At 46.1% G+C, this 19,490-nt stretch overlaps 1 protein-coding gene across 2 annotated transcripts in view; it reads left to right on the forward strand.

The window, feature by feature from the left end:
• Positions 1-17,040, forward strand: part of ZDHHC3 (zinc finger DHHC-type palmitoyltransferase 3) — a 75,247-nt gene extending 58,207 nt beyond the window's left edge. Inside the window, exons 5-7 of one of the 2 annotated variants that reach the window (XM_051961885.1) lie at positions 694-775; positions 3,109-3,239; positions 13,255-17,040. In XM_051961885.1, the coding sequence (XP_051817845.1) occupies positions 694-775; positions 3,109-3,239; positions 13,255-13,506 (465 nt within the window). In that variant the 3' untranslated portion in view covers positions 13,507-17,040. Of the gene's footprint in view, positions 1-693; positions 776-3,108; positions 3,240-5,669; positions 9,846-13,254 lie in introns of those variants that run through there. The other variant, XM_051961884.1, reaches the window with a different exon arrangement.
• Positions 17,041-19,490: the final 2,450 nt, after the last annotated feature.

Raw genomic sequence — 19,490 nt, forward strand, 5'->3', positions numbered from 1 at the left:
TAAGTTTGCTTTAGAAATTTTGTTCCTCATCCCTCCCTAATGCAGTAATTCCAGAAAGGGTCAGCTATCTTCTAAATGATTGAGTGGTCATAATGAACCACTGATAACAATTCTAAATACTGTAATTGGGACTGTGGCCAGTCAAAGATAACTATTTAGACATTACATAAAGATCTTTATTTCTGTCTCCCTGAAAATAGATTGTCCTGATCTAATAAGTGATATAATCTAAAGAATTTCATTTTGGTCATTTAAAATAGCTTGAAGTTTTTTAAAACCTTTCCAACCCATTCTTAAAACAATAGAACATGATAGTGAATGGTCTCTAATAGCCAGAATCATATGCCAAGATCAGCCCTACTTTAAATCTAAGCTCTGTATACCCAGGGCCACAAAATCAGAACTCTCTGTAACACGACAGGTAGAAGAAAGAGACTGGAGAAACCACTCCCTGGCCAGTTACAGGCTTCCTTGTTAGCCCTGTGGCCAGATGCCCACATCTTGATCAAGATTTACCTGGCAGAACTGTGCCCTGGCCAGACTTGCCTTTTAGAAAGATTTCTTCCTCCTGCTCCTCTTTCCTGCATCTTTCCTGATCAGCCCATTATCTCTAGGATACTCACATATCTGAAAGTACTTAGACCAGCTTTTTCCAGTTTGGAAGTTGCATTTCTTCCTGTGTTTTTGTTGCAGATGTATATAGCACTCATTTCCCTGCATGCCCTCATCATGGTGGGATTTCATTTCCTGTATTGCTTTGAAGAAGACTGGACAGGTGAGTATTCAGTCAGTGTTTTCTTTCCTCAAACAGAGGTTAAAAACAGACTTTGAAGATTTGGGCTTGATCTGGGGTTACTTAATTTTATTAGATTCCATGCATATCACAGGAACAAACTGATCTTTAAAAGACAAAACAAACTACTCGGCTTTTGCAATCTTATTGCAAAGTAAAGTCATGAATTGAGATGAAATTTTTTAGAAAGCACCTAGGGGAAATGCAAGAATACTACAGCAGCAGCAGCTTAGTGCTGAACCGAGAAGTTGACTTGAGGAGAGGAAGAGAAGTGTTTAGAAACCTAGAGAAGAAAAGCATTTGCTTTTTAAAATAAGATGAAGTAAACAATGCAAGGCAGTTCATTCTCTGATCTAGCTTCACTTGAACTGTACACAGCTCATCAAGTATATGCATATATCTTAATTTTCTGATAGGAAGATGATTTTTTTCTCTAATGAAGAATACACATAACTTTGATCATATGTTAAAATATGATGTTTAAGAGCAGATACCATGGTACCACCTCACAAAAACTTCAAAACCCTAAAGAATTTGAAAGAAAAACAGCGTCTACCTAAAAAAAAGTGACATTTTTTTAAACTGGATTATCACACTCAAAATTTGTGAAAAAACAAAACATTAGAAATAAGAATGTTGAATAATAAGTGCCCCTTTCTCCCTTTAATAACATTGACTGGGTCACTGCATATACAGGAATTAGCAAGAATTTGAGGGGATCACTTTTTTCATAGAGCATCTCAAGTTCACCAGAATTTTTGTAGGATCAGAAAGTAACCATTTCTGTTGTGCATTCATTCCCTCTTTACTCCCTTGTTCATGTCTTCCAGTTCTTCTGTTCTTAGATGTTTCATTTCTACTTCTGTGTGTCATGATATCACTAAAAGGAGCAGCATTGTCATTTACTCTCAGAGACCCCAAGCTTTTGACTTAAGGATATGGATAGAGAGAGGAGTGAGTCAGGGCAGGGCACAGGAACAGCCAGTGACATGGTAACATATCTGACGATTGATTTTAGTGGCTTCTGAAGAGTTTAGCCTCCACTTTCATAAAATTTAGGAGAAAAATGGACCTTGGAAGAAGAGCACCACTGATGGAGAGCTATGGGAGGCCTCTGGTGTGGGGACAGCAGTAGCCATAGCAAAGACATGTGCTGGTTATGACTGACCAGCATAAAAAGTTGTCATGGCTAATTCACAGCTTTGTCTCCCAGAGTCCATCTAGTCTCACTTGAAGGGAAAATTCTTTCTTAAAAGGGCTTTTTGTTCAGAAACATTGAAATGGGTAGTTTCTGAGGTCCTTTTAACTTGAGATAATGACTCCCATAAACTTCATCTCCCTGCAGTGATTTCATAAAAAAGCTATAGTCATAAAAATGTCATAATAAAAGTTATTATTTAATGTGCTTTATGTATATTGTTTCTTTTGAGCCTCCCAACAACCCCATGAAATGGTCATTGCTTTTTGCCATTTGAGGAAGCTAAGGCCCAGAAGTTGTGACATCATCTGTTGGTGTCTTTGTGCAGAATTAGTACAGTTTTTGCTAAGAACTAGATGAAAAATGAAAAAAATCAGTGGCTATTCTTTTTTAAAAACCTGCCCTATTAGAATAATGCTAGTCAGATTCTTCGGATATGAGCCTTTATTTTAACTTAAAGAAAGGAAGACCAAAAACACATGTAGTCAGGAGGAAAAACAATACTTCATAATGAATGCTTTGAGAACTTTTTCTTCAGGCCTAGAAATCTCCCTACCACAGCAGCTCTGTGCACACAGCTATTCCCCCAAGGCCAGTCCTTCTTGTGCTCTCATGAGCCTGATTTTGGGAGGCCTTGTCCAGGGGATATGGGAAGGGAGCTTCCTCTCAGAGCCCAGGATCCCCGCAGTGCAGATGGTGTGATTGGGAAATGGCTGGGAAGTCCCAGTCTGGTTGGAAAGACAAGACATGCACTGGCGAAAAATTAAAGAATGATAGGAGAATTAAGGGATGACAAATGCAATTACTTAGCAGTAAACGGCATAGGTAAGGAAGGGTACGAAGTTGGACAAAATAGGTCTGAGACACAAAGGAGGATACTCCTCCATGCAGGGCCCGCCTCTCAGGCTTGAAGGAAGCTCAGAGAAACTCGGGGTTTTGTAAAAGTGGAACCTAGACTTCATGTAATGGTGATCCATTATGTGAGAGAATAAAGGTGGCGGAGCTCTGACTGCCCGCATGAGGGTGGGGGGTGAGTGAGCCCATGGCACATGCAAGGGCAGCCCCAGGGGGTGATCCCAGCCCAGACTTAAGGTCTTTCCACCTCTCTGTTTTACAGAATGCAGCTCATTCGCCCCGCCCACCACGGTGATTCTCCTCATCCTGCTCTGTTTTGAAGCCCTCCTTTTTCTCATCTTCACATCGGTGATGTTCGGGACCCAGGTACACTCCATCTGCACTGATGAAACGGTGAGTGCCCCTTGCCCCACCGGTGTATACGGGCCCTTGGAGGACAGACCAGGGCCCTGAAGTAAAGCAAGGCTGGGGAGAATTACTGGCTTTTGTGTTCACACTATGCGGCTTTACATCCGAATCACTTTCATTGAGACACCATGAAGGGCACTTTAGGAGGAATTTCCTCCATCTGAGATCAAGGTTAGTCATTTGAAATCTAATTGAAGTGTTCTTTTTCCATAAGGAAAGCGTTCCTTCTTGCACTTTGGGTAGCATTCTGATTTCACAGTTAATTCCAGCTCTTGGAGCAGAGGAGAGAGAACGTGTGAAAACACAAGAGCTACAATTACTTCTTCTGTAAAACCAATGGAGAACAGGAGGACTGGTCTGGCACTGGGCATGTTTCCTCCCTTTACTGTGCCAGGAGATAGGCTACAGCTCTCAGATTGGGACCATCAGTCCCGAGGGAAATGGGGCTGAGGGTGGGGGGTGCAGGTGGGGAAAGGTCTGCAGGAAGAGAACCCGGAGCTTCCCTGGACCTGACCTCAGCCATTCCTTGGCAGCCTCTTTTGCAGTTAGAATTATCATAATCCTTGCCATGCCTGCCCTCCAGCGGAGGCAGAATGACCTGGATTAGTTTGACCAGCAAGGAAGGATGCCATCCCTCCTAAATGCGTCAGCACTTGTAGGAGCCAGTCATGTTGTGGTGCACATGGGCATGAGCTCCACTTCATATAGTGTTCCCAAAGTCTTAGTTCAACATGCTGATGAATTTTAAGCTTCAGTAGCTTTCAACAGCACCAAGACTTTGGGCATATCCTGTTTATCTTGTGTGTTTGCATACACACACACACACACACACACACACACACACACACACACACACACATACACACACACACTTTTATTTGAGCTCTAGTGCTGTGCAAATCACTCTTGGAGGCTCTGTGATGAGGAAGAGGGGGAGGCACTATTTCTGCTTTGAATGAGTTTGCACTCCCATTTATGACATTATCCTCGATGTGAGGAAGTAGAAAGCTTGTGACTGTTCAGATTAGTCATTTACAGCAATCTGAGAAAGAGGGCATGGAGAAACAGAATTTTTCTCTTATCTCAAGGAAAATTTTTCTCATCTTGATGTAGGCCAGTTTCTCTGCCTGATTCAATATTATTACTCCCTAGAGTGTCTATATCTAGTGCCTCCATGTTACAGAGTACCAAACACTTGTTGCTAATTCCTTCCAAGAAAGAAGGAAATCATATTTGAACAAAAAGCAGTCCAGCGAGGATTCCTTTTATTCAAGTCTTGATCCTTCCTTCAGAACTGTAAGTTGTCAGAGCTGGGGTCCCCTGAGGTGAAGAAGTTACAGTTATTTGGATTTCCCTGCCCTCTGGAGTTGTCCCTAGCTGTTGTGACTTCTAGAAAGTGAGGAAGAGTCCAGTTAGCTACCATGTCCAGTAATGTGGGGCTTGCTGGCTCCCCTACCTTCCTAGAGGCAGTAGTTGACAGAAAGCAGGGGTTGCACACATTCCTAGGGCCTCCTTTCCTCTTGGGGACCTTCAAAACATTCTTTGGTCCTAGTTGACCATAGTAATATGCCTCAGGTAGCCGTGTGATTTATCTTAAATTGCGAAAAGGGAATGAACTTGTCCTCCAGAGTTCTGATGACAGCTCTAGACCTTTATTTCATTTTACTTCTGTAAAAAATGCTAAAGTTGTTTCTACTGTGACTGGGCTGACTGGTCTGATGGCTTGAAAAGATCTGTGCTATAACTTTTAACATTTACTAATTTAGTGTTTTCCCTTTCCTGTTGATCATTTCCCTCTACCCTCATTTAAAGTTCTCTTAACTTTTTCCCAGTTATTTGTGTATCTCTTGCTCCTCATGCCATTCATATTTTCACTCACTGTGAGGACTGTTGAGGAAGCTAACCACATTCAAAATCCTATCTAACCTTTTTTTTTGTCTGCAAACTGGTCATGGTTTCTTCAAACAAATCTTCTCTGAAATTGGGCCCAAATGAATTATCATTACATTTTTTATGATGTCAGGTCCATGCTGACTCTTAGACCAGGCTTAACGTAGAAGAAACTAGTTCCTAACAAAAAGATAGCCGGAGGTCTAAGTGATCAGAAATTGGTTGTGATTATTATATTCTGCCACTTTTGTTGAGTTTCCCCCCTCTTTAAAAAAAAAAAAAATGCTTACAGATGTGTGTTTCTTCCATTCCCTCCAAAAAAGAAAAGAAAGTTAGGTATAATTTTGTCATATTTTTCTTGCATTTTTTTTCCAATTTTAAAGAAGAAAAAGGAAAAAGAAAGTATTTTCTAGATTAAAAAACTTTTATTCCATTTGCCATAAGGCAATGGGCATTTCCCTCCCCCAAAACAAAACCATCGTGATGAAAGTGCTTGACTGAAAGTGTGATTGTTCTTGTTTTCAGGGAATAGAACAATTGAAAAAGGAAGAGAGAAGATGGGCCAAAAAAACAAAATGGATGAACATGAAAGCAGTATTTGGCCATCCGTTCTCTATAGCGTGGCTTAGCCCATTTGCTACACCAGACCAGGGGAAAGCAGACCCGTACCAGTATGTGGTCTGAAGAATCCTTGACCAGCAGATCCACTAAAACACAAACCACATTACAGCACTACCGTTCAATAAATTTTACATGAATGTTTAAACCGAAAAAGCAAAACAAAAACTTTTTTTTAACATCAAGTAAAATGGCGAGCATTGCAGAGAAAAAAAATCCCCTTCTGCTGATGAGCTCCGTTTTTTCAGGCTGTCCGGGCAGCTTCTGGTGGTTGGAGCTCCTCCTCCTCTTCTTTTTTTCAAACCCTTTTAAATTAACTTTCCTGGCCTTTGGTTTCTTCTCTGCTTTCTGTTTGGCGTAACTAACGTGAAAGGGGCGCGATTTCCAGTGATTGTGCCCACCTCTACTAACTGCGTGAGCCGTGACTTTGGTGGTCCCCGCAGAGCGAGCAGAATGCCATCTGCCTCCGGGACCTCTGGGGACCATCGCGGGGAGGAGAGCCATCCTGGGGCAGCAGTGGGGCTCCTGGGACCTCACCCGAAGATGGACACTCCATAACTGAGCTGGGAAATACTGAGGATCAGGGAATGGAGCCCTCGGGCCGCTGGCTTCATGGGACTTGGGATTAGCTTTAAAACAAGGCCCAGGGGCCTCTGTTCCTTGCTCCTGATAAAGGAAAAACAGTTCTGTCTAAGCTGCCTTGTTGGTGGGGGGGTGGGGGTGGGGTAAACAGCAGTAAAGTCTGTTTCCACCAAATCAAGAAATTGTGCCCTCTATTAGTCGATAGAATGACTTGGATGGACGATTTTTCCTCAGTGCAAAATGCCTTATACTAAAAGAAGAATGAGAAATGCAACTTTAGGAGAGCAGTTCAAGCCATTGTTTCCTTGGTGAGATGCCAGTTAAACAGTGTTAGTGATAGGGGATGTGGAGGCGGCAGAGACCTTGGTATCAGAACACTGGCCCTGCAGTAGACTGGCACACACACACCCTCCCAAGAATAAATCATTTCAGGGATTAGCATTTACAAACCCATCGAGCAAAGTCATCCTCTGATAGCTACACACAGTAATAAATCCTCATGCACATGTAGGTCGGAAGCAGTCAGGTTGGCAATGTTAGGGAATCAAAAAGCTACAATTAGATGATGTGGGCAGAACGAGTGGCACTCTGGTCTGAGCTAGGAGAAGGAAAGACGTGTCCTACACACACAACAAAAAAGGGTCCCCGGCCGGTGTGATGAAGGTGACTGGGGTTTTATAGGGGAGCAGGAATCCTTGAATGTACTGGCAGCAGGTGGGAGGACATTTTGAATGCTGGATGTCTGGATCCTTATCAGTTGATTTTTTAAAATCTATTTTTAGCTTTCATTTTGAGAGTATGAGAGTGTGAGATGTGTTAATGCATCAGTCCAAACCTGGGTGTGGAGAAAGTCAATAATCTGTGCCACTTTTCAGAAAGTAATGTGAATGTGCCACATCTTTTTGATTCTGTCAATGCTTCCACATGGAAAACACATGCAATAAAATTTTTCCAAAACTTGTTTTCTGATTTAGCTTTATGACCTGTTGCAATATAAGGAGAAAATAAGCGAATTCTCTCTGCAATTGATGTGATTTTTTTCTTTTTTTGTCTAAAAATGTTTTTTGGTAGGTCCTTGTTAACCAATGTTCTAAAACTCCTTCTCTGGGAAAAAAGAGATTCTAATTGCCTCAGCCCAGAGGGTGAGTAGATGTCTTGAGGACCAAAAGCTATATTTCTTTGGTTTCTCTGGACTAAATTCACTGAGTGAATTTCAGTCCTTTAGCCTCTGTTACTATAGGAATGGAGTCAAGACTTCACATTTCAGTTATAGTAGCTGAGTTCTTGGGAAAGGGGGGAATGTCTTTTGCATGTGACCTTGATTAGAAGCAAGTTAGAAGAAAAAGCCACTGCAAACAAAATTTTGCCTTCATTTAGTATCGTTTTGTAGAGATCTTAGCTCTTTGGTTGTGACCATTCAGATTGAAACAAATCATTTTCTTCCTTCTTTGACTAACTCAGCCAGTACTTTGCCCAAGTCAATTTCCTTTCCCTGCCTTACTTTCTCTACTTATTTATGCAACAAACAATACTTTCACAGTGCCCAGGGAAGAATGGGACTGATTTTCTTAGCAATTGCTTCTCCTTTTATACATTAGGTGATTTAACTCTTTAATAACACTGATTGCTTAATTTAAACATGCCAAGAAAAAATCAGTTTTGAATCTTAATGGGCATCTTAAACCCCAACTTTCATTAGCTTTTTGGTAGTTTTTAGTTTAGCTGCCTTTACCAACAACAATCCCATGCCCTCTTCCTCTCCTCTCGCTGTCCCCTTCCTATTCAACTCCCTTTTGAATAGTAAGACAAAAGGAAAACATAGATCAGTGTTTAAATGCCCTTGAAGTAGAAGCAGCTTTCATCATTTCAAAAGGTATCGCTGTTCCTTTGAACTAGGTTATGTTTCTTTAGTCCTTTTCAGATTTTACCTGAGTCTGAGAAGAACAGTAAAACGTTTTAGCATGTACAAAATTTCCTGTGCCCTAAAAGCATAGGAAGCTTTTTCTGTGATCAATAATTTCTCATGTATATGATAACATTTGCCAAAAGAAGCACATTGTAGGGTTATAAATCGTAGTCAGCTTACAGTCTTCCTTATTGTAGCATTATTAAATTTGCTCTCAGTTTGATGTATGGAAAGAGTCGAGGATGGGAAATCTGAATTCAGATCTGGGCTTTCACACTCACTAATTGTCTTGCCCATCCTTAGCCTAGAGGGTTGGACAGCCCAGATGACTGCTCAGGTTCCTTCCTGCTCAAAAATCAGGTGAGCCCGCATAAAAGGTGGATGGAGGTACCTTGAGGAAAGGTGCTTCTGGAGGATAAAGGCATATGCCTGAAAGTCCTTCATCTTCCCTCCTCTGTATAGAGAACCCTGAGAAGGATCCCAGGTTCCCTTGCCCGGGGAACCCGAGGGCCAGGGTCCCTTTTGCCTCCTGCTCCATTTCCTCCGTAGAGTGAGTGAGCTGGAGGCTACAATGGCCGTGACTTCCTCACGGCTCAACATTCTGTGACTTCTCTCAGATTAACACGTGCAAAATCAATGCAGCTTTGTTTGTGACTCTGTGTGCAGTGTCTGGACCCGTCTGTGTGTGGTCTTAATTGAGGCGCCCGGTGTAGCGGGTTCAGCTGTCTGCTGTGCCACTTTGGGCAAGACACCTACTGTCTCTGAGCCTCAGGCTCCTCATTACAAATGGGGATCTCAAGCTTGCACTACCTACCTCACAGGGTTGTTGTGAGGAAGGCTCCTTGCTCTATGTTCTTCCTCCTCCCCCACCCCTTCACCCAGCAGATTGTAAGCTCTTTGAGGGTGAGGACCGTGTCCTTTGTTCCCCTGTTTCCCCCAGAGCCTAGCACAGTGCCTTGCACAAAGTAAGTCTTTGTGTTGAATTGAATAACATCTTCTATTCATATCGTACTTTGCTTCTAAGGGACCTTGCACCTACCAGCCAGCTTTGGGTCATCCAAGCCAATGGGAAAGGGAAAGCGGGAGTCGTTGAGATCCACAAAGAATGTAAAAAAAAAAAAAAAAAACCTCCTTTCATTCCCATTAATCAGTACCTTTTTGTATCTGGTACAGGGCACTGTTTATGGCTACTTTACCTCCTCCTTCCCCCTCATCCCTTCCCTATCCTCCAGTCTGTTTTACAAAAAATAAGTAGCTTTGATATAACCAAACTGATTAATTCATCTCCTTATTTTCCCTAATGTATTTGGGCAAAATCACTTACTAGCCAAAGGGCCAGCAATGAAAGCAGGGGAGAAAGCTGGGGCTAAAGTAATCCTCCAAATGAATAATGGGTCTGAGTAACCTGGAATCAATGGTATTGTATCATCCTGTATGTATCAACGATATAGTCGATTTTGTATTTCTGTTCATTGTATGTATGACTACTTTTTTTTTTTTGGTTTTGGTTTTCAATATACTTAACCCCAGAGAATGATCTATATGAGAATGCCTTTTAGAAAATAAAGAATTCCCCATGAAGTGGGAGGATGCTATTTGTTGGCTTTTGCCCTTTTCCCAGTGATTGAGTCCAGTGGAAACCTTCCTTTCCATCCCCCCAAGGAACTTGTTTCCCCCGATGCTCCACTTTAGCCCCTGCCTTCTGTGTTTGTGTAAATGTTGGCAATCGGTGCCTCTGTACTGAAAAGAAAGGGGCTTTCTGTGGCCCCTTGGTGAGGCCGTGGGAAGCATCATTACCCAGACACACCTGATGGAAACCAAAGACAGGAAGGCCCAGAAGAGCTAGACTTAGTTCATCCCAGAGAACTTTAGTCCACAAGCCTCCTGGCTGGCTGTGGAGCGAGCAGTCCCAGAGCCCAGAGGTGGACACGAGGTTCTCTTGGACCCCGTGTCCTTGCACCAGCCTGTTCTGGTGGGTTCTCATATAGGTTCACTTCTGCCCCTTAATGGCCCCAAGCCTTCTGCGCCAAACCGGCTAGGAGTTGTGTTTAAGGCCTTTCTGTCTCTGACTCCATACTCTCATGCAGTAGGTCACCAGACTTGTGGGTTCCGAAGCCATCGGGCCTGGGGACCCTCTCTGGATGATCTGGATTGTTTTCTCCTCGTTCTAACCTCTGGCACATAGTTGTGGAGGAGAGTGATGGGAGGGAGGGGAGTCGGCATCTGCCTGATGTAATTTATAACGTTTTTGTGAATATGAAAGAGCTAGTGGGTGTGAGATTACTTCAGAAAGTGAAGAAGAGCGACCAGCTTCTTGAAAGATAAGCCATAGTAAGTGTCTGTGGGTATAAAGCCAAACGCAGGGGCAGTTTGGCACGGCGGGGAGAGAGCTGGTTTCGGAGCAGGGAAGGTCGGGGTTCGAGGAAGCAAGGTAGTATAGAGGAAAAAGCCCTCACTGGAATAGAAGGACCCGGGTACAAATCCCGCCTCACATGCCATGTGTGACTTTGTGCAGCCCACATGGCTTCTGCCTCAGTTTCCCCAACTGTAACATGAGGACGTTTGAGTGAGTGGCCCCCGAGTCCTTCCATCTCCAGGTCCACAGACCTGTTAGTGCCTCTTCTACCAAATGCTGGCCTTGTGACCCTAGGCAAGTGCCCCAGCAGCTCCCAGGTGGGTAGCAGATGCCACCAAGATTGATGAAGGGAGCTGACTCACTGGGAGTTCTCACACAGAGAAATCACAAGTGAGCCCCCTCCTCCACAGGTGAATGTAAGAGTTGTAGGATACCATGGGAAACATAGTAAAATTAAACCCAGCTAATGGCTGGCAAGCCGTGGGCAAGAGTTACCTTGTTGGTCCTTGTGGCACTCCTGGGAGGGAGGGGCTCCCCCTTGTTCCATCTCAGGTTTCTCATCCCACCCCTCAAGTCTGTGTCCAGCTCTGAGGTTTCATGACCTTGTGAGTGAATGGAAGGCATAATTTCTCCTGAGTTTTTACCACAACGGGTGGGCAGCAGGATCCCAGAGAGGGGCTTTTCAGACCTTGGGACCCAAATGACTGCGTGCAAGAAAAGTGTCAGCATTTCCCTCAGGGAGCCCTCTGAGTTCCTGGCCATTGCCTTGGAAGGTAAAAAACAGAAAAGCAGGTGACTTAGATAAGGGCACAAAAGGACCAAGCCCATGTTGCCCCTGGACAACTCAATCAAGATGTAAAAATCCACATTTCAGAAGCAGGGCGAAGAGAGCTTCCTGGGGAAGGGGATCCAAGAGAACTGTCCCAGTGGGGGAAGAGGAAGAGGAAAGCCTCAATTCTAATCCTTAGCTTTCTGTGTGACCTTGGGCCAGTCACGGCTCCACTCTGCCTGTTTCCTCATCTGTAAAGTGAGAAGTTGGAGAGTAGGAGCTGTGAGGTTCCCTCCAGCTGGAACTCTCAGCTGGCAAGAATGTGTTCCCCTGGACCATTCCCTTGGGGTGGGGGGTCCCATGTGGCCTGACCAGCTAAGGCCGAATGCACGCCTGTCCAGGGAGGGTCCTTCGCCAGGCAGCCCAAGCTGGGGACACAGCCCTGGGGTAGAACTGGAGGAAGCTGCCCTTGGAACAAATCCCTTCCCTTCCCTGGGCCTCAGCTCAAGCGAGAGTGATGCTAAGTGACCTCTCACACCCCAAGACCCAGGAAAGGCCTGTGGGCAAACTAGTGACCCAGGCCGGCCGTTTAAGCCCCACCTGCCGCGGCCTCCTGCCCCACCTGCCAGGGTTGTGAGAATCCAGTGAGGTAGGAGTTGTCAGTCGGGCTGAAGAATTACTTACTGGTTCCCTCCCCTCCCTCCTTCCTTCCATTACCTCCAGGGGGATGGCAAACCTCCCGTGCAGGGCCTTTGTACAGCACTGAGGGCCTGGTGCACAGTAGCTGCCATCTAAGTGGCCCTTCCCTCCCCTTCCCCCCGTTCCTTGGCTCTCTGATCAGCGTTGAGGAGGGATGGGCACGGGCTGGTGGTTGGGCCCTTGGAAGGAGGGCTAAAGGTCAGCATCTCCCCCCCACGGTCCCCAGCCGCGGGCTTAACTCCTTGCCACTTCTTCCAATGCTCTCCTGGTCAGTGGCTGACTGGTGAGTGACGGTCCCAGGAGCAGGTGAGTGGATGGGGGCGGGCAGCATGGCTGAGGCTCAGTCTTTAGTGAAGTCTTGCTTCTCCCCTGCTGGGGTGCTTTCTAAGCCTTTCCCCCATTGCTGGGTTTCCCCCTCGTTCCACTTCCTTGCCAAGGTTGGGGGTTGGCAGTGCCCGTGGTGGAGGGAGAGGGGGTCTCCAGTGGGACGGCCTGTGGGTGGGACAGACCTGCCACCTTCTCTGCCAGTTAAGCCCCAGCTGGTGGTTTGGCCTGTTCAGCATCTGGCTTCATTTGATCATCTGGGCCTCTGAAGTCACTGAGCTGCCCATCTCCCCTCCTGGGCAGTCAGGCCCAAGTGAGCCGGGCGGGCGGCCCCTGGTCTGTCTCCCGGGTCCCTGCTTCCTCGGGCTGCCGGAGGTTGTGTCTTACTGGGCTCGGAGGGGGAGGTTGAGCCCGTGCGGTGGGAGAATCGGGGGTGGGGGCCAGGACAGGGGCACAATGGCCTTGCTCCTCCACCTGCTACCTTCTTCGTCTTCCATCCTGACTTGTCTTGGACGGCAGAGGCCAGCCCGGGCCCTTCCTGGCCGTGTGTCCCTGATCAAATCCGTCTCCTCACCTGTGAAATGAGGGGTTTGCTATGATTGTTATTCTTGTATTCTCTGAAAGCTCCTTAAGAGCCACTGCTACTCCACGTCTTGCCTCGGTACCACCACTAGCCCATAGTAGGCGCTTCAGAAATGCATGCTGACAGAGCGGAGGGTTCTCCGAGCACTGAGCCCTCGCTCCCCCTGCATGGCACGTCCCCATCGCCCCCTCCCAGGCTCCTCCTGCGCGGTGGGACTCTTCCTTGGCAATGTCACAGCTGTCTCCCTTTTTCTCTCTCCCTTTTTAACTCCAGGGCATCGAGCGACTCAAGAATGAAAACCCGACTTGGGAGAAGCTCGGCAGCTGGGAAGGGATGGAAGCAGCTTTTGGGGGCAGCTTCTCCCTGAACTGGTTCAACCCTTTTAAGAGTGTGGACAGCAAGCCAGACCTTCTCCGTGCAACAACGGTGTCAGGGGCAGCCTCTGGAGGTGGAGGCGCGGAAGGGTGCGCCGAAAGGTGCGCCGAAGCCCGAGAGGCGGACGGGTCTGAGGAAGTGAAAGCATGAGTGACTCGTGGCATTGGGTGCTGAAAGGCCTGCTGCCCCGGGGACACCGTTTCTAGAAAGAAAACCCAGAGCTGCAGAGAAAAGACTTCAGCTTAAGAGATTTCCCCCCAAAGCTCCGGTTCCTTTTAGCCTGTCCCTCCTCTGCGGTTCTCCGAGAACGTGGCCTCGCACTTGGAGCCTGGCGTTTCCCTGGAGTGCCGGACGCCGAGCTTTTTTCTGGCCACACTTCTCAGCCTCTCATCACCAAAGGCTGATTCCTTCCGCCTTTGCTTCTCCTGGGAATCCTGCCCTTCTGGAGGCCAGAACGGGCCCTGCTCATGGGCCCTTGACCTCCATGAGAGGGGAGAAGCAAGGGAGGAGGACGGGGAGGGAGGGAATTGTGCCGTCGGGCTCAAAGCCCGATCGTGGGACCCTAACTTTCACATCCCTAATTTCTGGAGGCTGGCACAAAGACTGGTTGGTCCAGAACGGCTAGAAATTAGGGACTTCCCTGGTGTGGGAGCACTGCGGGGAACACCCCCACTGCAGGGGTAGAGGGGGCAGGGCAGGCCCACATGGTTTCCTGTCTTGCTATCATGTACGGCTGCCTGACTTCCTCTTACCTTGGGCTCAGACCCAAAGAAAGCCGCATACGCAAGGATTCAGCCACTACAGAAAGGAGCTTCCCACGGCTAGCTACGGTTTTAGAAGGCCTGGCCAGCGACTGGCCGAAAGTGCAATAGATTACTGGCGGGTTGTACCACTGAGGTGACATGTTTGCGTCCCTGTCTCCGGTGGCAGGACTAATTTTAAAAGGGACTCTAGTGATGAGTTCCACGTGTACAGTTCTAAGGAGATTAATATATGCATATGTGCACTGGGAGATAGGGCTCATGCTGGGAACACGGCACAGAAAATCAGCCCACGTAGAGGTGATTTTCACTAATTACTCAGCAGAGTTCAGCTAGCACCAAAAAAAGTTCATGTTCAATATAACCAGGTGCCTTTATCAAGATGAACAATTTGGAGATTATATTTTCTTGTAAAATGATGGGCAAGTATGTTTGTGTATTACACAGAGGTTTTTTAAGCCAATCAGTGGCCTAAATGTATTTGTTCAGCCTCTCTGCTACGGGGTCTTCTCTCAGAGGTCTTTGCTTTAAATCTGCCTTGTAGGGAAAATTTATCAATTCACCTAGGCTAATAGGGCCACCAGCAGATTTTAAAGGACCTTTAAAAAGAAAAGAAAAAAATCTGTCTCCAAAGAAGGGCCCCAACTAAAGTAGTAAAGAGACTTTAAGAAACATGTTCCCACCTGAAGGTGATGGATTATGCTTTTGATGTGTTCCCTTATTCTAATCAGAGAAGTGTCCAAGCTACTGTTTGGGTGCAAAAGAAAGTAGTGAATTTTCCTTCCCTGTGCCTTGTGGGTCATATAGCGTGCGCACACACACACACACACACACTCACTATCACTTATATATTTTAATATCTGGCCATATTATCTTCTAGTCAGGTGTGGTCTTGACAACTGGAATGACTTGTGAAAATACAGCTTCTACAGGGCCATCTCCTGGGGAAGTGAGGCAGAAATTCTCTGGTTTTCTAATCAGTCACTCTCCTCCCCAAATTCCAGGATGGTGAGGGTCTTTCTCCCGGTGTTTCCACCAAATCCCTTGGTGTGAACCAGCTCATCCTCCCTTTGCTAGATGTCATTCAGAAACATAATTCTTCCCCCTACTCCAACTTAACCCTTCCCTTTTGCTGACTAAGGCTGCTGCTGGGCTTCAGTCCTGTTTTTCTAGTCCCCTTTTAGATGAAATCAGCTGAAAATTAACTCAAGTAGCTCCACCCAGATTTGTCTCAACTAGCTTCAGACCTGCCCAGCAGGTACAGTATACCACTCTTAACTATCCCAATACAAGGCATGGTTGCCCCACTTTTAATAAGACCAGACCAGACTTTTTGGAGTGTGGATGTAGGGTATCCTTAAGAAATCTGAGATTTTCATGGATGGGGAGAGAAAGGATAACAAAGCAGCAGCTTTGTCGGAATGATGTGTCCGCCTTACGTGTCACAGGAAGGGTGATGGGTAAAGTGGGAGTCAGAGTCTCTTTATTTCCATTAACCACAACTAGCTTGTTCTCTTACTGATGTGACCAGTGCATTTGGGGAATGAATAACCCGGTAAGTTGAGCTTATTAGCAACTCCTACCATAAATACATAGAATACAAAATCCCAGAAGGCTGCTTCCTCCGTTGACCCCTTAAGGTTTTTCTGGGTCGGCAATCTGTTTTTCTCTGGTAGCAGCTTTATTACTTATGAAATGAAAACATCTGAGCCCGAGATACCTCTTTGGGCCAGTTAAACTTTCTTTTATGACTGGTCACTGAACTCTGTGTCCTTTGGTGTTTGGGAATCCGGTGTTGTTGTCTGCCTGTCATTGCCTCAGAAGGAACTGTTCTCTGAGAGTGTAGACCACAGTGTTGTCCTCCCATTCAACCAACGGGCAGCTCAGGACTTAGCGTCCAGGGAGTTCTGTCCCGAAGAGCCAGCCTGCCTCTGTGGAAGTCTTGTGACTCTTCACCCTTGTGTATGTGTGATGAAGGACATAGCATTGGGGACTGAGTTAAAGGAATTAGAAGGATGAAGCTAAAAGTCTGCGTTCCGGAATTTATTCTAGAGGCCAGGCCAGAACAGTCAGCCCCAAAACAAACCAAAAAAATGGGCGGTCCACTCATCAGAGCTGCCTTAACCTATGTGTTTTACCTCTGCCCAGCAAAGAGTTCTCACCAAAGAGAAAAGGTTTTCTTTGGACCTAAAGCAGAGTCTTGGGGCTTACCCTTGTGATGGCCTCTCAGGGCCTTCACTGTCTTAACCTGCCCATAGTAAGAGCTGAACAATTCTCAAACCCTTTGTTTGGAGACCAAAAGCAGTGTCCTCGCTCCCATTACTGGCACCTGGTCTGGGGCACGGGTACCAAGGGGCCTTCCTTTGTAACTGATGAATTGTCCCTTCTGGCTCCCCATGCTCAGGTGGTGTGCAAAGGTGTCACGTCTATGGTGAGTTGAACCAAAGCAGTTTGGACAGAGCAGCCCACCCTGGGACTGGGTTCCTTGGAAACAAGGGAAAGTTCAGTCTTCCAGAGTTTGCAAAAATTCTTACAGCCAAGGAAATCATGAGGTGTGCTGTTAGGGAGTGCTGGGCTCGAGCATTTGCCTTAGCTTGGAGTTTGGGCCTCCAAACTGGCATCCAGGGCCATTTTCTCTTTATTGAGGAGGAAGGAGAGAGCTCTCCTGGAAGCTGTGCTCTCTCAACCTCCTGGCAGGGCCTCTGCCACCTTCTGAGGGTCCTTCTGGCTGGGGGTGGCAAGTGGGAGTTTTGTTCTGGAATTTCAGGGCTGGAAAATAACGATTATTTCATGCACTTCCAGAGTCCACAGCTGCTGCTTCGCAGACCCAGCCTCCAAATGTCTTCTTGTGCTGTTGGTGTTTGTAATGCTGTTTGATGCCTTGGAGAATATCTTTACTTACTAAAACTTGTCATTTCTTTCACTATTGTCTCAGCTGTGTCATTTATCACAAGAGGGCTAGAACCACCCTCCTTAGTTAGTAGAATCTAGACTTTTTCTAGGATGGATCTCAGCCTTGTGTAACCAGACCTAGCAAAAGCTAGAAACCCCTAAGAATGAGGAGGGCAGGGGGTGGGGCTGGAGGGCAGCTGCAGGTGGGAAAGGTGGGCAAAATATGGACACAACAGGCCTTAGTCCATTCAGTGGGCATTTCTTGAGTATCTGCTGCACACTCAGCAGGTCTGATCCGGGCCCTGTGAGGGAATCAGACAAATATAAAACATGACTCCTGCCCTCCAGAGCTGAACAATCTCATAAAAGAAACAAATAAAAAACATATATAAGAAACTAAACGAATAATGGGGATGCTACAGAAAGTGAATTGCCTGCGATTGAAGTAGTAGGGAAGAAATATAGATCTTTTGTTTTTGTTTTTTTGCATTTAAATTCCAGACTTTCTCCCCACCCCACAGTAGAGAAGGCCACCGTTTGTGTGTGTGTGTGTGTGTGTGTGTGTGTGTGTGTGTGTGTGTGTGCCCCTACTTTGTGTACTTTGGTTTGTCAGTTCTTCCTCTGGCTAGACAGCATCTTCCCTAATAGGTCCTTTGTAGCTGATTTGGTTACTTAGAATACTCAGAATAACTTCGTCGTTCAAAGTCATTCTTCAAACAGTATTGCTGTTACTGTGTACAGTGTATATATATATATATATAGTGTGTGTGTATGTGTGTGTGTGAGAGAGAGAGAGAGAGAGAGGAGAGAGTTTTGACCACGTGTCTGGCACACCACAAGAGCTTCATACATGTTTGCTGATTAGCTAATGAAGAACTGGTCCAAAAAGGATCGGTCTCTTTCAGGCTGTTTCCTCATCTATGAAATAGGAATGGTAATAATAGCACCTACCTCACAGGGTTGTTCCAAGGATCAAATGAGTTAACATGTAAATGTTTTGTATTGTGAAGAAAGGGCTATCTAGGATTATCACCTAAAGTCTCACAGGGACCTTATTTTATTTGCATAGTTCCCCTATCGACCCAAGAGCTGTCCCTGTGGACTCGAGCTCACACTGCTCCCAGGAAGTGGAAGGTTTTTGAGCTTGAAGGTGATGGGAGTCAGGAGTCCCACCTACAGCAGGATCCAGTTATTATTTGTAATTCTCCAGCCCGGTCCCAGGAGATCCATCAGCAGATTTTGGCCCTGGGGCTCGGGACTCAAAGCACATGCCTGACGTGTTAGAAGGACCATCCGTCGAGAAGGAGGCGCCCGGGCCCATCTGTTAGCCTCTTCTTAACCTTAGCTGGAGTCTCATCGCATCCAGCCCTTCTGGGAGAGGGTGGAGCCGAAAATGGGAGAGAGTGAATAGTTTGGTTTATAGGCAATCAAAGGAAATCTTTTCCAATTTGACTTACTGGGAAGGGGGAAGAGGAGAAGCATGAAGCCTGTATTCCTTTTTCCCTTCAAAATCAGTTTTTCTGTCACATTTAATGAGTCGACAATCTGAATGATAGGAGACAACTGAGAAGGAGCAAGAGTCAGGAACACCTGAGTTCAAATCCTGAATAAATGAATCAGATATAAAAGACTCAAGGTAGCCACAATCTTGGAACCAGCCCTCACTTGTAAATTCTAACAACCTCAGTCAGAAATCAGACCAATGAATGAGTTCTCCTTACCTCCATCTCTTCAACAGCAGAACAGTTCTCGGGGACAATGATCACTTTGTCAGCATAAATCTCTTTAGCTTGGTTAGTTTTCAGTTTAGCTATGTTTTTTCTTCGTTCCGATTTTTAATGGATTACAGAATATTTGGCATTTAAATGTCCCATAAGGTAAGATATCCCTAGAGGATTCAAAGACAGACACCAATTAATTCATATGTATTATTATTGTTTGTGGGGTGATTTCTTGACTCGTGCATGAATTGGAATTAAGTGAGGGAGGGTGGTGCAAAGTCAGCAGCCTCCCTCTCTCTTCCAGGGTCATCGGAGCCCAGTAGCAAGACTGGTGATGGCCCAGGATGCAGCAGATGACTTGACACCTTTGAGCCTGACCAAGCTCGAAGTATTCCACAGCTCCTGCTTCAATCACCTTCTTGGCTTTTGGAACAAGAGGTTCTCATTAGCCCATTCCACCAGCAAAGGCTTCATTGCTTGGGGTAAATGCCCCCCTGATTCCCCAATGGGTTTGAGGCTTGATTTAGCCTCATCTGCCCAACTGGCCTGCCAGGATGTGCCCGCCACAGCTTGGAGCTGCGGGTCAGAGCTGAGTCCCAAGCAGACACCAAAGGTGAAGTAGCCCCCAAGACCCTCCTTGAGCCCCCTTCCTCTATGATAAGCCCCACTCTGTGAGACACAAGTTATGAAGTTTAGAGGAGGCATGGTCCCTCCTTTTAACAGCACTAATAAAATACCTATAACTCTCCTTTCACTTGGT

The sequence above is a fragment of the Antechinus flavipes genome, chromosome 5 (assembly GCF_016432865.1).
Source record: "Antechinus flavipes isolate AdamAnt ecotype Samford, QLD, Australia chromosome 5, AdamAnt_v2, whole genome shotgun sequence".
Classification (NCBI taxonomy): domain Eukaryota; kingdom Metazoa; phylum Chordata; class Mammalia; order Dasyuromorphia; family Dasyuridae; genus Antechinus; species Antechinus flavipes.